The sequence below is a fragment of the Entelurus aequoreus genome, linkage group LG11 (genome assembly GCF_033978785.1).
Source record: "Entelurus aequoreus isolate RoL-2023_Sb linkage group LG11, RoL_Eaeq_v1.1, whole genome shotgun sequence".
Classification (NCBI taxonomy): domain Eukaryota; kingdom Metazoa; phylum Chordata; class Actinopteri; order Syngnathiformes; family Syngnathidae; genus Entelurus; species Entelurus aequoreus.
In genome coordinates, this window is record NC_084741.1 from 61,905,011 (window position 1) to 61,926,618 (window position 21,608).

The window sequence follows — 21,608 nt, forward strand, 5'->3', positions numbered from 1 at the left end:
TGATAACATGGTCAGAGTGCAGAAACGTTACTGCTGTGATGTCATTCTCTGGAAATAGCCGAAGGTATTCAGAGCGCAATATTCAAAATGGCTGGCTGAATTTGTGGCATTTTCTGATGTTTAAACAGTGTTTTCACGTACTTTGCGGATTGTAAATACAATTGGATATGGTTTGATGGATACAATGAAACACAAATAAGCATATAAAGTAAAATTGTTTTTCCACTCTACTGGTACCTTAAGGGGAGCACAAGTGTTAAAAATGCAACTGTTGCGTTTGTCACGTGTTGCTGGCATCAAATTCTAAAGTTAATGATTATTTGCAAAAAAAAAAGGTTTATCAGTTTGAACATCAAATATCTTGTCTTTGTAGCATATTCAACTGAATTTGATGCCAGCAACACGTGACAAAGACGTTGGGAAAGGTGGCAATAAATACTGATAAAGTTGAGGAATGCTCATCAAACACTTATTTGGAACATCCCACAAGTGAACAGGCAAATTGGGAGCAGGTGGGTGCAATTATTGGGTATAAAAGTAGATTCCATGAAATTCTCAGTCATTCACAAACAAGGATGGGGCGAGGGTCACCACTTTGTCAACAAATGCGTGAAGAAATTGTTGAACAGTTTAAGAAAAACCTTTCTCAACCAGCTATTGCAAGGAATTTAGGGATTTAACCATCTACGGTCCGTAATATCATCAAAGGGTTCAGAGAATCTGGAGAAATCACTGCATGTAAGCAGCTAAGCCCGTAACCTTCGATCCCTAAGGCTGTACTGCATCAACAAGCGACATCAGTGTGTAAAGGATATCACCACATGGGCTCAGGAACACTTCAGAAACCCACTGTCAGTAACTACAGTTGGTCGCTACATCTGTAAGTGCAAGTTAAAACTCTCCTATGCAAGGCGAAAACCATTTATCAACAACACCCAGAAACGCCGTCGGCTTCGCTGGGCCTGAGCTAATCTAAGATGGACTGATACAAAATGGAAAAGTGTTCTGTGGTCGGACGAGTCCACATTTCAAATTGTTTTTGGAAACTGTGGACGTCGTGTCCTCCGGACCAAAGAGGAAAAGAACCATCCAGGTTGTTATAGGCGCAAAGTTGAAAAGCCAGCATCTGTGATGGTATGGGGGTGTATTAGTGCCCAAGACATGAGTAACTTACACATCTGTGAAGGCGCCATTAATGCTGAAATGTACATACAGGTTTTGGAGCAACATATGTTGCCATCCAAGCAACGTTACCATGGACGCCCCTGCTTATTTCAGCAAGAAAATGCCAAGCCATGTGTTACATCAAAGTGGCTTCATAGTAAAAGATTGCGGGTACTAGACTGGCCTGCCTGTAGTCCAGACCTGTCTCCCATTGAAAATGTGTGGCGCATTATGAAGCCTAAAATACCACAACGGAGACCCCCGGACTGTTGAACAACTTAAGCTGTACATCAAGCAAGAGTGGGAAAGAATTCCACCTGAGAAGCTTAAAAAATGTGTCTCCTTAGTTCCCAAACGTTTACTGAGTGTTGTTAAAAGGAAAGGCCATGTAAAACAGTGGTGAACATGCCCTTTCCCAACTACTTTGGCACGTGTTGCAGCCATGAAATTCTAAGTTAATTATTATTTGCAAAAAAAAAATAAAGTTTATGAGTTTGAACGTCAAATATCTTGTCTTTGTAGTGCATTCAATTGAATTTGGGTTAAAAGGATTTGCAAATCATTGTATTCCGTTTATATTTACATCTAACACAATTTCCCAACTCATATGGAAACGGGGTTTGTATTTCAGAAGGCGGAGCCTTGTAAAAAAATCATTGTATGTGATTGGATAAACCACTTGTCCGTTATCTTGAACGACGTGCTACTTCAACCACTCACATCGAAATCAACCCGTGACGCTGATGAGAGCGACGCTGTGAAATCCAAAACAGAACAGCCGACATATTGGATAACGACAAAGCGAAGTTAGACAACTTTTACTGAAACAACGCAGCAATGTCAGTAGACGATTGATATCGCAAAACAGTTGCAATAGCAGAATCAATGTCAGCACACGACTCCTCGCTGCGTGCCACCATTGTTGTTTGAATTAAACAGTCGCTTCTATGAAATCCCGCCCGACGATCCTGATTAGTTCATTATTTTTTGCTATCGTGAAGGAGTTTGCAATGCCCTCGAGCATCCATGTGTGGAGCTCAGCGCACTACAAGGATCTGGTGAGAGTCAGGTTACGTGCAGGTAGGATTGTGTTTTAATTATTTAAGGCAGGACAAAAAATACAAAAAAACTCAGACGCTAAACAAGCGTAAAGCCAAAAATTTAATTGTCACCAAGAGTGAACAGCGAAAAAAACACTTAAGCGTGGTGAAAACAGGATGTAACGCAAGTGTCGCCAAGAGCGAGCATTGACCCAGCAACCTGTGCTGGGTGACTGAAAACTACAAAGGGGAGTGATTAACCAAAACAGCTGGTGGGAACACTAATTACTAAACAAGGGCAGGTGTGGAGAATTAGTGCCCACGGAAACCAACTGTAAACGAAAGAAAAGAGGTTACAGCCAGGAAACAGACTAAAACATAGGAAAAAAGCTACTAAACATAAATCACGCCATGACCCGGGTAACATCATGACTGCAACCCTCCCATCAGTTGGCATTCCATTGAGAGCGGACCATTTTATGCTCTTATTTGAAACACAATAGTGCTACATGATAACACTCCAAGGCTGTGACAAAGTGTGATATGTAGGGGTAGTTGGGTGTCCTATGTTGCAGTGTAACAACTCTACGGTACACTGTGGCAAGTCTCAAGGTGCCAGCGGGCGACTCCGACTCGCACACATGGCATTGGAGAGCCTAATCCCGCTGATTTGTTGGAATTGTATACTAAACATTCATAACCACACACGCATGCACACACACACACACACATGAACACGCATACATGTTTTTTTCTGACTCTATATCCCAACAATAATTAAACCCCAATGGCAGTTGGCATTAAAGAAAATCTTACTGAATGAGCACTATTATTACTAGACTCACGTTACTCTATTGTAGTCACTGTTAATACTTACTGTGTGACACTATGACCTCTTCTGATTGTATGCAAATGTATAACTATTGCTTAGACAATTGATTGGAACAAATGTCAGTTATAAGGTGATTCATTGATTTAGTCCAGGGGTGTCGAACTCATTTTAGATCGGGGGCCACATGAAGAAAAATCTACTCCCAAGTGGGCCGGACTGGTAAAATCACAGCACGATAACTTAAAAATAAAGACAACTTCAGATTGTTTTCTTTGTTTAAAAATAGAACAAGCACATTCTGAAATTGTACAAATCATATTGTTGTTCGTCTTTTTGTACAATTACCTGTTGCGGTTAATAGTGTATATACTTTATCAGTCGTTATTTATATTTTCTGAATAAATGTTATGGTAATGTTCATCAGTCAACTCATTGGTGTTAATTTTCAATTTATCAAGATTAAAAATTACATCAACATCAAATTACAGTATGTTATTTATGTAGTTTGATCATTTTCATCGACTGATGCACTAACATCATGTGGTTTATTTTGTACATATGTAGCATCATCTACAAAGATACAAACAATTGCTATTGTGACATCCAGTGGACACATTTAAAACAGTTTTTCATTCAAAAATTTCAGGTACATTTTTATACTTAGCATACTCATCCCGGGGGCCGGATAAAAGCTGTTTGCGGGCCCAATCCGGCCCTCGGGCCGTACGTTTGACATCCCTGATTTAGTCTAAGGATATCAGTCATTCAGTCATTCGCAAAAAACATTTAAGTTGAAGTTGTGAATGAAATGGTGCGATTTATATAGTACTGATACAACCAACATTGCCTCCAGAGGATTCCTTTTTCTCCTGGAGCAGTACCTCTGCTCAGACTGTTTCAACAGCCCTGCTGATATGTCTTTAATCAGATTTGGTTTGAAATCCATACACTCTGAGAAAGTACTTCAACTTTTTTCCACTTAAAAGCAAAAATATTTAATGGGCCACATGTTTCTCATCAGTTCCTTGTGGTCCCCATATACGGTAATGCTGAAGATGTTTTTAAATCAGCACAATCCATTTTTTAATAGGATTGTCACAGAGCCTTGTTGTCAGACACTGTGCAATTAAGTTCAATTTGCAAATTAGTGTAGCGCTCTTATCCTTCCCCAACAGGGGTATGGGGACATAGTTTCCTCATCTGGATCCTCTTAAAGACACTGTAATCATCCAAGCAGCTGTGGCGTTTCTAATTGAGATTGTTGATAACCTCCCCACCAGCGACAGCCAGGCTCAATAACCATGACATAATCTGTCATTACAAAGCAGCGATGGGAGAAGTTGTGGAAAAAAAATTAAAAAAATCACGCATTTCAAGAGCTTCAGTTTACCGCAATGTTTATTTGCAGGTCTCTCACTTTCCAGCCACGTAAATATGTTTGAAAAACAGATATACCCTTAAGAAAGACATGAACACAAAAGCTATCCCCTTCGAACATAGGAATTTATCTCTACTATATTCTGTCACAAAATGGAGTGGTACTTATAATAACTTCCCATTTTCAAAACAAAACCTACGAAATAGTACTGTGTAGGGCACAGTTGTCAAGCCAGATCTGGCCTGCCATGTCATTTAAAAGGGCCCACCACATCATTTAATGCAGTGGTCCTCAACAGGTCTGCAGGGGGGTCGTGAATTAGACTTTTTTTATTATTATTCCGCCTGCAATTTTTCCACAAATTTAAATGTCTTTAAATACACATTAACATCGGTTTATAAATGACAGTAACATGACCACCCTACTCACTGTACCTTGCAGGATTTGAATTAAAAACATGTATAAATAATTATACTGTATTATTTTATAATCTTAACATTTAGCTCTCTAGTTGTCAGCTAACTATTAACGGGTGCTATACTGTATTGATTATTTTGTTTTGCACAATAACAAGGTACCTTTAGGATCAGTTAAATTCAAAACACAATTCTATCCATCCATCCCATTTGGGGGTCCTCCGCATGGAACACATTGAAGACCCCTGTTTGATGTGGCCCTCCACATTATTTAAATGGCCTGCAGAAGGTTAAAAATAATAAAGGACTTTCTGGCTGAATGTATTTGTTCTTTCCAATTCTGACAGTTAAATGTGCTGCGTCCAATTGCATATGTTCTGCACTTTAATAGTATATGATCGCGCAACAAGATGTTCAAAGCATTTTTTTTTTTGGTTTGTTTTTTAAAGAATCCTTCAATATCTGCTCGTCACCTTCATTTAGAATTCCAAAGCAAGTTGTCCGTCATTCTGTTAGTAAAAACTATAATGATCAAAAATAGTTACATAAGCAAATTGTGTAACGAGGCTATAATATGTTTATATCACTGTTACAAGCAGCCCTCTGAGGGCATTCATAAAAACGAGATTGCCACCCCTGATGTCGGGTCATCCTATGAACTGCCATTATTCCCTCCTCTGCTTCCCTAGGGTGATTCAGTACCAGCAGGTGATGAGGGTCCCTTTGCAGACCCCGTTACCTTGGAGCAGAAAACTAGCAGCATCGGTGGCACAAGTGGGAAAGTCAGCCTTTGGATGCAGTGGATGTTACCCAAGGTCATCGTGAAACTATTTGCTCCTGATCCAACTACAAAAAAGACAGGTATGTGATTCTCAAAATAATATGTAATACTACTTAACAGTGGTACTTTGGTTTTCATCTGCTCCCCTTTTAGTATGACTGGGTTTTTAGTACAAAACAAATAGCATAGTATACAGTAATAGGGATCCTTAGAGTTCGTGTTTCCAGAGTGTCACTGAATGAACCACACATACGGAAATTCTAGCCAAACAATCAAAGGTCATATAGCGCTTTTCGGCTGTCCGCCGTAGTTTCGTAGAGAGCAAAGCTGTGTCGCGCATGCGTATGATTGCATCAGATGATGTAAACAAAGTTGTGTGAGCACACAGCCATTGTCTGTATGTCCTTGGATATAACAGGATGGCCAGCACTTTGATCATTTAGGTGTGAAACACTACTGAATTCATTTAAGACGTTTAAGCAAAGTACAGAGGTGGCTTCTGTATATTCATTTATCAATTTCAACCGTCATTTATGTGCATTTGCCATTTTTTATGTGTTTAAAACTGTAACTATTTTCTATAAAAGGTCTTTTTGTTAACAATTTTTGGTTGTCTGTAGCAGATTATTGGATTTAATTTTCATCTAATTCCGTTTTTTACTGACTCTTTGGAACCGATTATTAAAGAAAACTGTATGTAAGACATCATTGTTACTTTTGTTTTGTGTCCTTTTAAAATAAACAGCACACACCAAAGGTTTATAAAACCAGTTTATGATTTGTTGGGCATGGTTTCTTGCTTTAAGTTTGCCTATTCAAAAAATAAATTGAATAAAAATGAAACCCAATCAATCTCTGTAGTCGGACAAATATTTAAAGGAGATCTGTTGTCAACATATAACTGTTGAAGGCAAGGGGAGGTGAGCTGCTGCGGAGGAAGAAGATTGATAGAACAGATAAATAAATACATGGGTGATGAATCTAAGTGAACTGTGCTGTGTCCTCTTTTAATTTATTGTGGTGATGAAAGGTTGATTTACCTTTTAATGGGTGTCGGTTAGGGCTGCATGATTATGGCCAAAATAATAATGATTATTTTGAATAATAATACATTTACAAGTATTCATCACAATTATTCATTTTGTTAGTGGTTCCCACAGGTCAGCAATGTAATTGCAGTAATGGGGTCCAGGTAGGGGTGGGGCGGGTGGATAGTGAACGTGACATCATGTAATTTGTAATGATATGGTCTAATAAAAAGGCTAAAACATTTATCCATATATAAAGAAAAAATTGTTTTTCTTCATAATTAGTATTATTTCTGCTTTTTCTCATCAGATGATGCCTTTACCTCTATCTATTTTGTATGAGTTTCATCAGGGCCATAAAATACAGCTACATTCCCACATCAATTGGACACCACTTCATCTTATAGTTGATATTTTGTAGTGTGAAACATGTATATTAAATAATACAATACAAAAATATAGAGTTATTTAGTGTCATGATGACTGTGCTCACTTGAAAGAGTTCGTCAATGCACAATTACCGTAATTTCCGGACTATAAGCCGCTACTTTTTCCCCTCGTTCTGGTCCCTGCGGCTTATACTAGGGTGCGGCTTATTTACGGCCTGTTCTTCTCCGACACCGACGAAGAGGATTACGGTGGTTTTAGTACGCAGGAGGAAGACGATGACACAATGATTAAAGACTGACTTTTCATATACCGGTTGGCTGGTTATTTTGATAACGTACAGGCGAGCACTTTGTATTACTTTGCACCGTTGTATTATTTGTACTCTGCACGAATGCTGTTCGCCATGTCAAAGATGTGAAAGTTTGATTGAATGATTGAAAGATTTATTGTTAATAAATGGGACGCTTTGCGTTCCCAAACAGTCATTTCTGTCCCGTGGTAGCAGGAACCCCTATATACTACGGTAATTACACATCAAAACCCTGTGGCTTATAGTCGGGTGCGGCTTATATATGGAGCAATCTGTATTTTCCCCTAAATTTAGCTGGTGCGGCTTATAGTCAGGTGCGGCTTATAGTCCGGAAATTACGGTACATTTCCGGGATTCATACACATGCGCAGATGCAGGAGGTGTATTCCAATGGGGAGCATGTCTCGCCAGAACATTTACGAGAAATGTTGTCACTGGACGGGAAAGTGTCTCCAGACTTTATTTAGAACGATGGCTAGGTGTTAGTCCTGCTAGTGCAGGGGTCGGCAATCTTTACCACTCAAAGAGCCATTTTGGAAAGTTTCACAAATTAAAGAAAACAATGGGAGCCACAAAAAATTTTTGAAAATTTAAAATGAAAAACACCGCATACAAAGCTTAAATTGCTTTGCGCTATGTTAACCAGGGGTCTCTGACACACGCACCGGCACGCATCTTAATATGGACATTTAATGTTAGTGCGGCCTGCGACTTTTAATTGAATGGTGCTTGATATCGTCTTTCTTGCCAACCCTCTCAATTTTCCGGGAGAAATTTCGGGACGTGTTGGCACTGCTTTTAGCGCCCTCTACAGCCTGCCCAAACAGTGTACCTGCTTGGCCACATGTTGAATGCAGCTTTTGCTTGTTCATGTAAGTGCCAGCAAGGCATACTTGTTCATCAGCCACACAACTTACACTGACGGTAGTCGTACAAAAACAACTTTAACACTGTTACGTTACAAATATGCGCCACACTTTGAACCCACACCAAAAAAGAATGACAAACACATTTCTGGAGAACATCTGCACTGTAACACAACATAAACACAACACAACAAATACCCAGAATCCCATGCAGCCCTAACTCTTCCGCTCAACCGACGCACGGAGAGGGAGGGCGGGGGGGGGGGGGGGTTGATGTGTGGGGGGGTTTGGTGGTAGCGGGGGTGTATAATGTAGACCGGAAGAGTTACGGCTGCATGGGATTCTGGGTATTTGTTGTGTTGTGTTACTGTGCTGATGTTCTCCAGAAATGTGTTTGTCATTCTTTTTTGGTGTGGGTTCACAGTGTGGCGCATATTTGTAACGTAACAGTGTTAAAGTTAACTTTTTAACTTTAACTTATACGGCCACCGTCAGTGTAAGCTGTGTGGCTGTTGACCAAGTATGCTTTGCTGTCTCCTATGTGTGCAAGTAAAAGCAACATATAACATGTGGCGGGGCTGGCACGCTGTTTGTAAATGCTATAGAGGACAATTAATGCAGTGCCATTAGGGCACGCCCTTGATTAAGTCATTAGAGAGAAAATAGGATATTATTTGCCCTGGGAGATTTCTAGGAGAGGCAGTCTGCTGGGAAAGTCGGGGGGGTCGTTGGAAAACCGGGAGGGTCGGCAAGTATGCAGCTGAGCCGCATCAGAGTGGTCAAAGAGCCGCATGCGGCTCCGGAGCCGCGGGTCGCCGACCCCTGTGCTAGTGCAAGCGTCCACACATGTCGCCATGTAATAACATGTAATAACAGTAGTCGGTCTATAACGCATGCTGTTAGACTCAACGGAAGTGAAACGAGGCGGCCGGCACGCAGCAGCCCGGGAAAAGTTTGTTAATGCCAGCAGGCGAGGTGGTCGGTGTGTTCATGGAGCTTTATGCACATACACTATGGCCTCTGGCATGGGAGGTGGCCGCTTCATGAGACTTCTAAAACAAGCAGCTGTTGCTTTTCTGTCACTGTGCATTTGATTTGAAGCGGTGCCTGCTTTTTAAATATTAATATCGCCGACAATCACCTGTATTTAATAGTGGCAGCCAAAATCGTGATTGTGATTAGAGTTCGATTAATTGTGCGGCCCTGGTGTTGATAGTATTGCATATCTTCTTCCCCTCCAGATCTCAAAATGAACAGACCGTAACTGTGAAAATGTAATTATTGGACCACCTTGCTGAAAGAGTTTCAGCCAAAACAAACTATTTAGGATTCTGGCTTTATTAATAAGAGATTCAATTTATATGCCACTTTACAGTAAAACTCATTATTTAGTTACTCGACAATCACACAATGGTGGTAAGGAAATATTTGTAGTCTGGGGTAGACTTGACGGAAACAATGCTGATCCATAATAGAAATAAATAAAACTCCAAAAATAACCCTTATAATTATTTTAAGTAAAAGTGTTTTACTTCAAGTGAATTGCTGCTCCGTGCGCGATAAAGTGAGCAGTTGAGAATATAGAGACAGCAATGTTATGCCATTGAGTAAATAAGATAAATATGTTAACTTGATTTGTTGAATTGAAGGACAAGGTGGGAACCTGTTACCCGTCTTTAAATTACATCTGTTGTGAGTTGCTGACTACTCTCTCCGAGGGCATTCAATTGATCGCAACTGGACTGTTCAGTTTGTCTTAGAAGACGTTTTGCCTCTCCTCCAAGTAGGCTTCATTACTTCTTGCTTATAGACTTAGATTGGTTAGATCGAGCCTTAGACTTAGATTGGTCAGATCAAGACTGCTGGGGTTTTGTCACACAGTATCCACAATAAAGCTGACAAGCCTTGTTTAGAATGTTAAGAAACTATGAAGAACCACTCAAAATCAACACAGTAATATATATGCTTGCAGTCCATTTCCCTCTAAGCCAATCTGTGACCTGGGACTTTTTTATTGGAAACAATGACAGCCATCAGCTAAGTTTACAGACTTGCTTTGGTACTAAACTAATCAGATTGTAGAGTATGGAACATGTTTACTCTGCGGTGGGTAGTTTCATTTTCACATAGGGTGCTGTAAGAAATGCACACAGGTTTTGGGAACAATCAGTATTTTGTGACATGCACAGTCTTCATTTTGGCAAGCTGAGGGTTTATACTCCACAAATTTCACTTTACTCATTCACTCGTTTGCCAACATGAATGTGTGACAGCTAAAACAAACACAAAAATAGAGCCTCTCCCATCATTAACGGTGTTCCAGTTTCAGGATTGATGTTCAGCCAAACATGCATGCATGTCAGCAGTTACAGTACATATGTAATATGAAATTGTCTCTTTTCTTTCTCTACAGAAGTATGCATGGTCAGTGAACTAGAGGACCTGAGTGCCTCAGTAGATATCCAGGATGTTTACACAAAGATCAAATGTAAAGTTGGCAGTTTCAACATTGACCACTACAGATGCAGGTTGAGTATCCGTTTATTAACAATGCACTTTATCGACCTATCCATGTCTGTGTGAGCATACCCATGGGGAAAGCAACCATCACCACTTAAAACCTAAGTAATAAATCACACCCCCACTACACTCTCTTGCGCAGACTTTACTGCCAACAACACTCTTGTGTTCCCATTCACCTTCATAAGGGGGATTTTTCTGATTATCACCCCAGCGTCATCGTATTTCCAGACAGTTATAGCCCCAAAAAAACTGTATGGACGATTTGACTCTGCTTTGGGCTGGCCCAGGTCTGACTCACAGAGCAGAGAAGTTCAGTTAGTCCATCTGTCATTTTATTTGCGCCTGTGGTGTCTGAATTGATTCATAGAAACATTAACACACTGGAGGAAAACCGCTTGGCCCTGTTCCACCACATCCTAATATATAGCAATTCTGCTCCTAGTCAAGTTCCATGTGAAATTCTCTGATTTACCTTAAAGCATGCAAGCCAAAAAAACTACAACTATGACTAAATGACAGTATCTTTGCAATTGCAGTATTTACTGTTTTTCTTTGCTATGTACACATTTTTCCAGGGTTTTTTGGAGCCGTTTTTGCTGCTTGCCTTAATCACATTTCTCCTTGTTAGACTCCGTAATTTGAGAGTGCACACCATGTACAGTACGTGCCTGAGGTCCACTTAGCAGGAGGCAATTCCCCCTGCCTCCGTCTGAGAAGATAACAAACCAAGTTTCTTGGATCCCAAAGCCCATAATGTGTTTGTGTGTGTTTCCAGTTCCGTGTGCTTACATGCCTGTGTAAATATGTTCTTGGCTTGAAGTGCCTCTTTCTCTCATCGAGCCAGACAGTGAAGTGGGGATGGATCCTCCTTGCCTTGAGTCCACATGGAAGCCTGTCATTGTCAATGATTGCTTGAACCACAGAAATTATAACAGAAAAGGATTCTTGTTTGCCAGATTTTGGAAACACCTTCGCTGGTTCCAAGGTGTAATAGTCATGTGTTACTGGTCAGAGGTTGATTGGCTGGCATGGCTTTAAACCTGAACATTGGATAATTGAAGAGACCTCCCTGTTCTTTTCATTTGAGTTTGATTCTGCTAGGCTAAAGGTGTTCCGTAAAAGTTTGCTTTATTTCCAGGGCGATGTCAGATGTGACATAATTGTCCTATATTGGGGCGGTATAGCTCGATTGGTAGAGCGGCCGTGCCAGCAACTTCAGGGTTGCAGGTTCAATCCCCGCTTCCGCCATCCTAGTCACTGCCGTTGTGTCCTTGGGCAAGACACTTTACCCACCTGCTCCCAGTGCCACCCACACTGGTTTAAAAATGTAACTTAGATATTGGGTTTCACTATGTAAAGCGCTTTGAGTCACTTGAGAAAAGCGCTATATAAATATAATTCACTTCACTTCACTATATTAAGGTGTCATGGAGTGTTACATAATCTTACCCTTCACTAAAGGTGTGTGTCTGACTGTGCCAATTTTAATAGTTTTGTAGACATTGTTTAACTTACCCAGGAAGATAAAATATGAATTTACATTGCTCACTTATTTCAGTTGAATGCACTTTTATCAGACCCTTTTTAAACCAACCAAGGAGAGGAGGCCCTCTGGGCATCTGGCACATTGCAATCTATCCTCCACATGAAATAGAGAATGGGGTCTATATTACTCATTCCGAACGGTTTGATATTTTTGCACCAATCCCAGTTTATTTGTGTGCAGCAAATTGTTGGAGAGATTCATGCTTGCATGTGCATGGTGTGGTTTTCTGCGGTATGCAGCACAATGTATACAGCAGTGTACATTTAATTTACCCATGGCGGATTATAATCAGTATACAAAATAAATACAATTAGCACTAGAAGTAAATTAAGCTTGACAGAAAATATTTCATCTAGCTCTTAATGTCTCACTGCTGTGAAAATATAAAGATTTAGTTCGGTCATATTGGTGTTCTAGGTGCATATATCACTGAAGCCTAGATTCTTATCAAAAACTGAAAACAAGGGAGTGGAGAAAGTACAGAGAATGATAGAGTTCCCTCATCATAGCAAAAGATTGATGTAGGTTTGGAAATTTTTCATGAGGAGGCAGCAAAAGGGAATGTAAGGGATGCGGTTTAAGTCAGTGTCTCTTAACCATTAGACGGGGACCCATATTTGGGCCACAAGCGCCCCCTAGAGTGCCGCCAAAAATTATGTTTCTCAGCTGTGGTCCGCATGGGCCGCAGCGGGACTCAGTTGTAATACACTTTTCCACCACTTGTGGGAGTAATGCCAATCTTAAACAAACATAAGTCTAGAGCTAAAGTCATAGAGAAGTTTCTTAAGCGCGGAAGTTATGACAAAGTTGTGAAGCTGTATATTCATTTGCACTTTATTTTATTGACAGTTTGGTTACGAAACATATAATTAATAATTTAGTTGATTTATTTTAGCACAACATGTAAATGTATTTTGAGTCCCATCCTATGCAATATATTTGATTAGCACTGAGTGTTCTAATTTTCAATCAATAATTGTTCTAAGCCTAAGGTTTATGTGTTAAATAGATAAGAATTGTTGTCATTAACACATGCTTTCATATCATTTGACAAGGTTGTTACTATAAGTAGCTTAGATATAATGGTTAATACAACTCCTAAGACTCAAATTACTAATGTAATTCAGTGATAATATATGAGTAGTCCCTGGACCCGAGGTCAAAAAAGTTAAGAACCCCTGGTTTAAGTGACATGCACACAAATGCTGCTGTGCATCAAAATTGTAGGAATTTTAAGACATTATAAGGTCAGCACTAGGGATGTGCCAATGGCTCAGCCACCGACCAGTATCGTAAAGTAAACTTCAAGAAGTCAAAATGGAACCAAGTTATAGCAGAAAGTGAGCAGTTATTAACAGAAACGTATCAAGTAAAGCAGTGGTCCCCAACCTTTTTGTAGCTGGAAAATTTGTCCCACGGACCGGGGGGGGGGGGGGGGGGGGGGGGGGGGGGGGGGTTATGGTATTTTTAAATTTTTTTTTTTTTTTTTTTTTGTCATAAAGAAATACAATCATGTGTGCTTACGGACTGTATCCCTGCAGACTGTATTGATCTGTATTGATTTATAATGTATATATTGTGTTTTTTATGTTGATTTAATTAAAAATAAAAAAAAAACAAAAAATATTTTAAAAAACATTTTTTATTTCTTGTGCGGCCCGGTACCAATCGGTCTGCGGCCCGGTGGTTGGGGACCACTGAAGTAAAGCAATACTGTAAGAGTCTATGAGAGAGGATAATATAACAGCAACTGAGGAAAAACAGTTTTTTTGTTGGTGTGTGTATCAACCAGGCTACCATATATCATACCAGTTTAGGATCGATTTTTTTATTTTTTTTATTTACAAGAAATATTGCCTACAAGCTCAGGGTACCTGAACACATAAGGACTTTGAGTGCAATAACCAAAGTATTTCAATTAGTAGTGGGTAGTAGTAGGTTATTCTGTACTTTATTTTGCTCAAACAATTGAATGTAATGAAAGAGAATAAGGAGCTAGTTTAAATAATATGATGATATTGTTACAGCGTCAATATCACTCACTATAAATAAATACGTGAATAAATGAAAAAAATGTTTACAGTTTATGCATGTGATAGGTAGGGGCGATCGTACTCATGAATGATCGGAATCTGAAGCACAAAACCTTGATCAAAACATCCCTCGTCAGCATTCTTCTCTTGCTTTCGTCTCAACCCTAGCATCATACCCAATAAATGTACGCTTGATAAAGGAACAGAATACAAAGATCATGGACAGAAAAGCAATGATGTGGGGAAACAACTATGTTTGTGTATTTTTTTACGTACAGATTCACCAATAGGAGATAGAATGGTGACTAAGGTATGATTGATTTCTTCCAGCAGCTCCAAAAAGGATTTTAAGACGGATTAGGTGAACTATCAGGAATAAGTAGCTGTGCAATCAGTGTGTATTAGTCAGCCCACTCTCACTGACATTAGAAACAGGTCGTCCCCATAGTATCATAGAAGTGAAAGAAATAATACAAACGCTATGGATATTATTTATATCTCCATCTTTCAGTCTTCTGGTATCTAATTTAGTGTCCAACGGACTGATCCCCAGGAAACATGTTCACTTGAAGTCAAAACAAGGTAATTAGGTCAGTACTCAAGAATTCTGAACAGTAGACCCATGTATAAACTACTATGATAAACACTGTGTCTTTAATCTTAATCACTTGTTTTCTTTACAGGTGCTGTGTTTCTGTTTATCTCAATCGTTGGATTCCAATGCCAGAATGTATAGTGTATTCGGGTTTTCTTATCCTTTATGTTTAGACATCTTCCAAATAAAAACCTGTCTTTTATATTACTTCAATGATTTTTTACTATAACATTCTACCTTACTTGCAATTATTCATTGTATATACTATACATACACAGCCCATGCTGCCTGGGAACCACTCCATGGTTTACAGATCCCTGAGCTAATTACTAAATTGAGTTAATTAAAGAGCAGACTGTCACAGTAGAAAAATAAGCATAGATTCTATTTCAACTTGGCCTTGTGTGTCTCTCCAGGCCAGGTCAAGGCTGGCACTCTGGGCTTTATGAAGGACTCATTCTGCACTGCAAAGAGACAGCTGTGGTGAGGCATCTGCCTGCCCCAGAGCAGCTAGCATTAGGCCTGCTTATACTGTGTCTCCGCTATACGTTCTATATCTTTTAATCAAGGGTCTATACTGTATATCTCCTCATGCTGGACAGACAGGAAAAGAAAAAAAATGTTTCTGGCAGTGACTCAGGGTGTTCAGACATGTTTTGTTGAGATACACCAAAGAAAATGGGATTTAACCAGATCACTCTCACAAGAAATACTCATCACATCCCCCTGTCTCTCCAGTAGTTCTAAATAGCTTCACAATCATATTGTTAAAATCTGGTGACATTGTCTTCACTTTTCTTGTTGATTCAAGCTTACCAATGGAGATGTTCTTATACTGGTCTCCAATGTCCAAAGTACATTTATAATAACAATATTAAATATTGCTCATTAGTCAATAACTTATGTTGTTTTTACTACAAAAAACAATCTACAAAATAATGATATGCATATTGTTGCCATATTAATAATCATTGTTGATCATATAAGACCACTGCACAATATTTGAGGTGCTTTTAACTGGCGCTGCTTCCCTTGGTTTGACTGATCAACTCTTTACTTTTCTTCTCAATTATCTAAAGGTCCCCCGCTATCAAATGAACTTCATCAATGCCATCATTGTATCTGTGATTTATTTATATTTTAACTGCTTTTCTTTCGGTATACATGCACTTACATTTCCTGCATCTCCCTGCCCTGCTGTCTCTGTCCCTCTGTGCACTTGTCTCTCTCCTCACCTCCAGTATGGAGGAGGGTGTTCGGACCAGCTGTGGAGGAGTGGTCCTCTCTTGCACTGACAAGCTGAACAGACGCACTGTGTTGGTTCGACCGGTCAGCAAGCAAGATTCTTTCAGCCACATCTCTGGCTTTTTTTCTCCTGTAAGAATATATCTCTTCCTCTTTGGTGCTGCCTCTGCTATTCTCCCATCGGTAGTGGTTTAAAGGTCCTGTGCATTGCTCAGAGATGTATTGGCAAACTAACTCATACCTGCTATAAATTATAGAATATTTACTTAAATACAGCCAGTCTAAAGGGACATCATTCTGATGGTAATATGACACTCTGAGGAATGTACTTAAAACTTTAGTGTTTGCTTCAGTTATTGTAGAGCTTCTCCCAAGGGGCACATAATTGTATGCTTCTAACTGTTTTCCAATTGATTTACGAGTGATTTAACGGATACTAAGTCCACTAAAAACTATTAATTAGTTTTTTAGTCATGGCATAAGAGTTTATTACACTCACAGATATAACTGTGATCATCATGTTATTAAATTTAAATTATTGTGTATGATTTATAATAAATATACAATATATAAACATGTTTTGATCTCTCTTTTCACGAAGAGGTCTTTGAAATTATCTAGATAGACTTTATAGCATCTAAAATTATTTGAAGTTAATCAGCTAACTACCGTAATTTCCGGACTATAAGCCGCTACTTTTTCCCCTCGTTCTGGTCCCTGCGGCTTATACAAGGGTGCGGCTTATTTACGGCCTGTTCTTCTCCGACACCGACGAAGAGGATTTCGGTGGTTTTAGTACGCAGGAGGAAGACGATGACACAATGATTAAAGACTGACTTTTCATATACCGGTAGGCTGGTTATTTTGATAACGTACAGGCGAGCACTTTGTATTACTTTGCACCGTTGTATTATTTGTACTCTGCACGAATGCTGTTCGCCATGTCAAAGATGTGAAAGTTTGATTGAATGATTGAAATATTTATTGTTAATAAATGGGACGCTTTGCGTTCCCAAACAGTCATCTCTGTCCCGACAATCCCCTCCGTGGTAGCAGGAACCCCTATATACTACGGTAATTACACATCAAAACCCTGCGGCTTATAGTCGGGTGCGGCTTATATATGGAGCAATCTGTATTTTCCCCTAAATTTAGCTGGTGCGGCTTATAGTCAGGTGCGGCTTATAGTCCGGAAATTACGGTATATAAACTACATAGCAGGGATATTCAACTGAATTTGGTTGTCGGCTACATTTCCAGAAAGCTAAGGACCAGCCTTCACTATTAGTCTTATTTCGTATATTCCGGAGAACCAGCGTCCTCTACAGTAAATTTCATTTTGGTCTATTTATTTTGTCAGAGTGACAGAAGTGCTCTGCTGTTTCAAGGACCCTCTGCAAAAAGCTTGACAAAGATCATTTATATTAAAGCACTTTGGTGTTTTTAAGAATCGGCTGCAAAAATGTGAGTCTCCCACAAGTTTTTTGAACTGAACTCCCGGGCCACTGGTTGTAAAGCCCAAATGATGAAAAAGAGAGGACCTTAATTATAACCTTGAGGAACACGACTGGTATAACTTTAAAAAGTTGAAAAGATTACTACTGACTGCATTTGAAGTAAACAAGCTACAGCAACACCTTAGTTACATACATCAGATTACGAAAACATGTGTAACTGCCAAAAAGGATAGGACTTAAAGGGGTATCTTGAGGAACACTAAAGTTATTTAATTTGGACCCTAGTGTTCTGTGTTTGCTAGCAATGTTAAAATCTCAATGCAAAGATCTGCAAATGTATTTACTGTGGTCCAAGTTCCTCTACAACATTAGCACTCCAGTGTTCTATATTGGCCCTGCGATGAGGTGGCGACTTGTCCAGAGTGTACGCCGCCTTCCACCCGATTGTAGCTGAGATAGACTCCAGCACCCCCCGCGACCCCGAAAGGAATAAGCGGTAGAAAATGGATGGATGGATGTTCTATATTGTTTTTTTGCAAAAATGTTTGTCTTCAAGTTTTAAGGCTAAACTCTGGTGTCATTCCTGGGTCGGATTTGGCCCCCAGGCGGCGAGTTTGAATAGCCCTGCTATGTAGGATCTAAATGACTTAACGTTAATCAGCTAGCTAGATTAACTATATAAAATCTTAAATGACTAAAGGTTTAACAGCTATCAAGGTAAACTGTGTAGTATCTTAAATGACCAAGTTAATAGGTTAGCTAGATAGACTGTATAGCACCTTAAACAACTAAAAGTTAATCAGCTAGCTAGATAGACTATATAGCATCTTAAATGACTAAACGTTCATCTGCTAACTAGACAGAATAAATATATATATATATATAGAACATATATCATCTGAAATTATTAAAAGTTACTGTAATCAGCTTGCTAGGTAGACTATATAGCATCTTAACTGACTTAAAGTTGACCAGTTAGCTATGTAGAGTATATAGCATTGTAACAGACTAAACGTTAATCACCTAGCTAGATAGACAGTATATCATCCTAAACTATTAAAAGTTAATCAGCTAGCTAGATAGACTATACATCATCTTAAATAACTTAAAGTTAATCAGCAAGCTAGAAAACTACATTGCATCGTAATTGACAAAAAGTTAATCCGCTAGCTCATTTAAGATGCTAAATAGCCTAATATAGCAACTTAAATGACTAAAAGTTAATCAGCTTGCTAGATAGCTATATAGCATCTAAATTGACTAAAATGTAGTCAGTTACCAGACAGAATATTTTGCATGTAAAATGACTTGAAGTGATTGAAGTTGCTTTGAGGAAACACTATCTGTTGTAGTAATTATTTTCTTCTCCCATCACCGGCCAGACGGCAGCCAAGGTGCTGGAAGGCTCTCACCAGCAGCATGGCTTCTTGTCCATTACCTACACACAGGCTGTCACCAAAAATGTTCGTCATAAACTCACCACACGGCCTGAGCGGCCAACACGCAGCGGTACAACCACTGCCAGTCAGCGTGTTACTGCGGATCCCCTCGCAGACGGTTCACCTCAATACCTGAGAGAAATCCTTCTGACAGCCCAGCCCTTTGACGTTGTGCTCTCATGTCCGTTATTAACCACTATAGTTGGAATATTTCAGGTAGGAAATAAATTATTCAGTGTAAAAGGTACTGTTATTGGTGTTTTAAGATCTTTATTAATCTTAATTTGAATTGTTTTTATTTTTAGACAACAGTACCAAGGCGCTTCAAAGACCGTGGGAAGTCAGCAGGCCAGCCTACGAGAAGCCACACACTGACCTCTCGATGTTTGCCTCTCATTTACATCAACACTAGTCTAATCAGGGTCATCTGCCCTGGAGCACCAGACAAAACAGGTAAAACTGTCCATAATACAAATACATAACATGTTCTAAGTCCTTATTCCCGTATGAGAGCTTTTGACTTGGCTTCTCAAACGTATCTATTTTGGTAGTAATTTATACTGTAAGAATTGACATTATTATTATTTGTGTGCAAGAAGATCTCCATGCAAACAAAGAAGACACATTGGTGCTTAAGTTGGGTTCCCTCAGCATGGCTCCTCAGGCTGATAACCCCCTTACCCGCACGGTGCTTCGCAAAGACCTCTACAAGTAAGATTAACTGTATGCATGTTCGAAATGAACTGAAACTGAACTGAACTGAATTTTTGCTCGGTAATGCTCAGCTTAATTTAAATAGTTGATCCCTCCACTTATGGGTCTGGGTCAGACGGATATTTAAGCAAAGTTTTGTACTACTAACGTCCGTAATATTATTATTAGTAGAGCATTTTGTGCAATACCAACAATTTATGCAAATTATGGCCAGTTGACTGAAAGGGTTTTTCGTTGTGTTTTCACTCTAACCAATTACTCACCTAGAATTGAACCTGTTGTATGTGTACTGTATAGGATGATCCATATTTTGTCTCACAACACAGCATTGTATATTTCTTGCTTAACAGTTAAGCTGCATCAGCAATGACATCTTTAGGGTATACACGGCTGCCAGCTAAAACAAAAGACGCATATGTTTCAAAGCTGTTGGGTCGGGAAAATCTGAACTTCTAAGGGGAATATCCCAGCACAAAACATGTTTCCCTGCTATAGGCAGCGCAGAGGATCTGGATTGTGTCATACACGAAGCTGCCTGGAAACCATAGCCTCACATTGTGTCTGTGAGAAAGCATTTGTTTGAATGGGCAGATATGGTGCTGGCAAACATATGTAATGAGGGAGGGATAAAAGTGATGCCTAATGCTTTGTGCAGCTGCAAGTGAGATGTGTGCTGACGCACGACATAATGTGGAGGGGGAAAAAAGGAAGGAGGACAACACTTGCTTCAGTCAGCGGGAATGTCCTAGAAGAGCAGAATGGATCCTGCCGGTAGTTGGAGGTTGGCCTGGCTGCGGGGTATGCCTGACAATCAAAAACAGATATAGTTATGAGCAAGCATGACATCAATCGTTCCAATCAGGAGTTTACACACGCTCCCCATGGGAATAAATGTCATTGTCAGTTTAAGGCCCCTGAAGATTTATTGAACCTTGAACATTTGAATGATTATAGAATGTACAATACAAGTACACTTTGCAGTAACAATTTAAACAATTATGCTTTCAGGTTCAAATATACACAAGTAACCCCACTAATTTTGTCTATAGATGTTCTCATTCATCCAGGTCATTTTATTCTCATGGCATTAAGTCAATTGAAACTTGACTGTTCAGTTTGTCCTCAAATACCTTCCACCTTTCATCAGCCCCACTGTTACTTGGTGAAATGTCCTTAAGCAAAGTACACCTTGACCAGATTCTTTCTGTTTCCATCAGCAAGCCTCTGGTATAATTCAGTTTGTGTATTGGACTGCTCCTATTGGCATAATTGCTGTAGTTTATGTATAATGGTTGGTTCAAACTTTAAACATATTATTTAATACAGGGTTGAGGTCAGGGCTTTGAGAAGGCAATACTTGAAGCTTAATGTTTTACCTGTTTTATTCATTCATGTAAGGGATCATTTGCGATCTTAATGCTCGACAGTTCTTACATTTGAAAGCCTAACCTTGACTACTCCAAACATACTTCCTTTAATTGTCGTTTTATAGCTGATTGTCTCATCTGACCCTCAAATTATTTTGTCCAGAAGACATTAGGCGTGTATTTGTGGTTGTCAACTGTGCATTTGTATCTCTCTATCTATAGTTTCAAGTAATTCCCGGTTCATAGCAGTCTTGAGCCCTGGCGGTTCCTAAGTTTTATTTCTGAACATATTAATCAATGTATTTTAATCTGACCATTTAGCTCTTTCTCCAGCCTTTGGCAAAGTGTTGACACGCTAATAACTACAATGTACAATTGTTTAAACTGATGATCTTAGAATCCGCAGTATTATAAAATATTTTCTGAACTCGCACAAATCTACAGTTCTCTCTCTTACCAAGTTCCTTGAACAGTGGTGCCTCAA

At 39.4% G+C, this 21,608-nt stretch overlaps 1 protein-coding gene across 1 annotated transcript in view; it reads left to right on the forward strand.

Annotated features, from left to right (window-relative positions):
- Window positions 1–21,608, forward strand: part of LOC133660324 (intermembrane lipid transfer protein VPS13B-like) — a 563,168-nt gene that overhangs the window by 242,758 nt on the left and 298,802 nt on the right. The window contains 6 exon segments of the mRNA XM_062063728.1: window positions 5,520–5,691; window positions 10,619–10,733; window positions 15,319–15,385; window positions 18,987–19,259; window positions 19,349–19,496; window positions 19,640–19,754. Coding sequence (XP_061919712.1) covers window positions 5,520–5,691; window positions 10,619–10,733; window positions 15,319–15,385; window positions 18,987–19,259; window positions 19,349–19,496; window positions 19,640–19,754 — 890 coding nt within the window.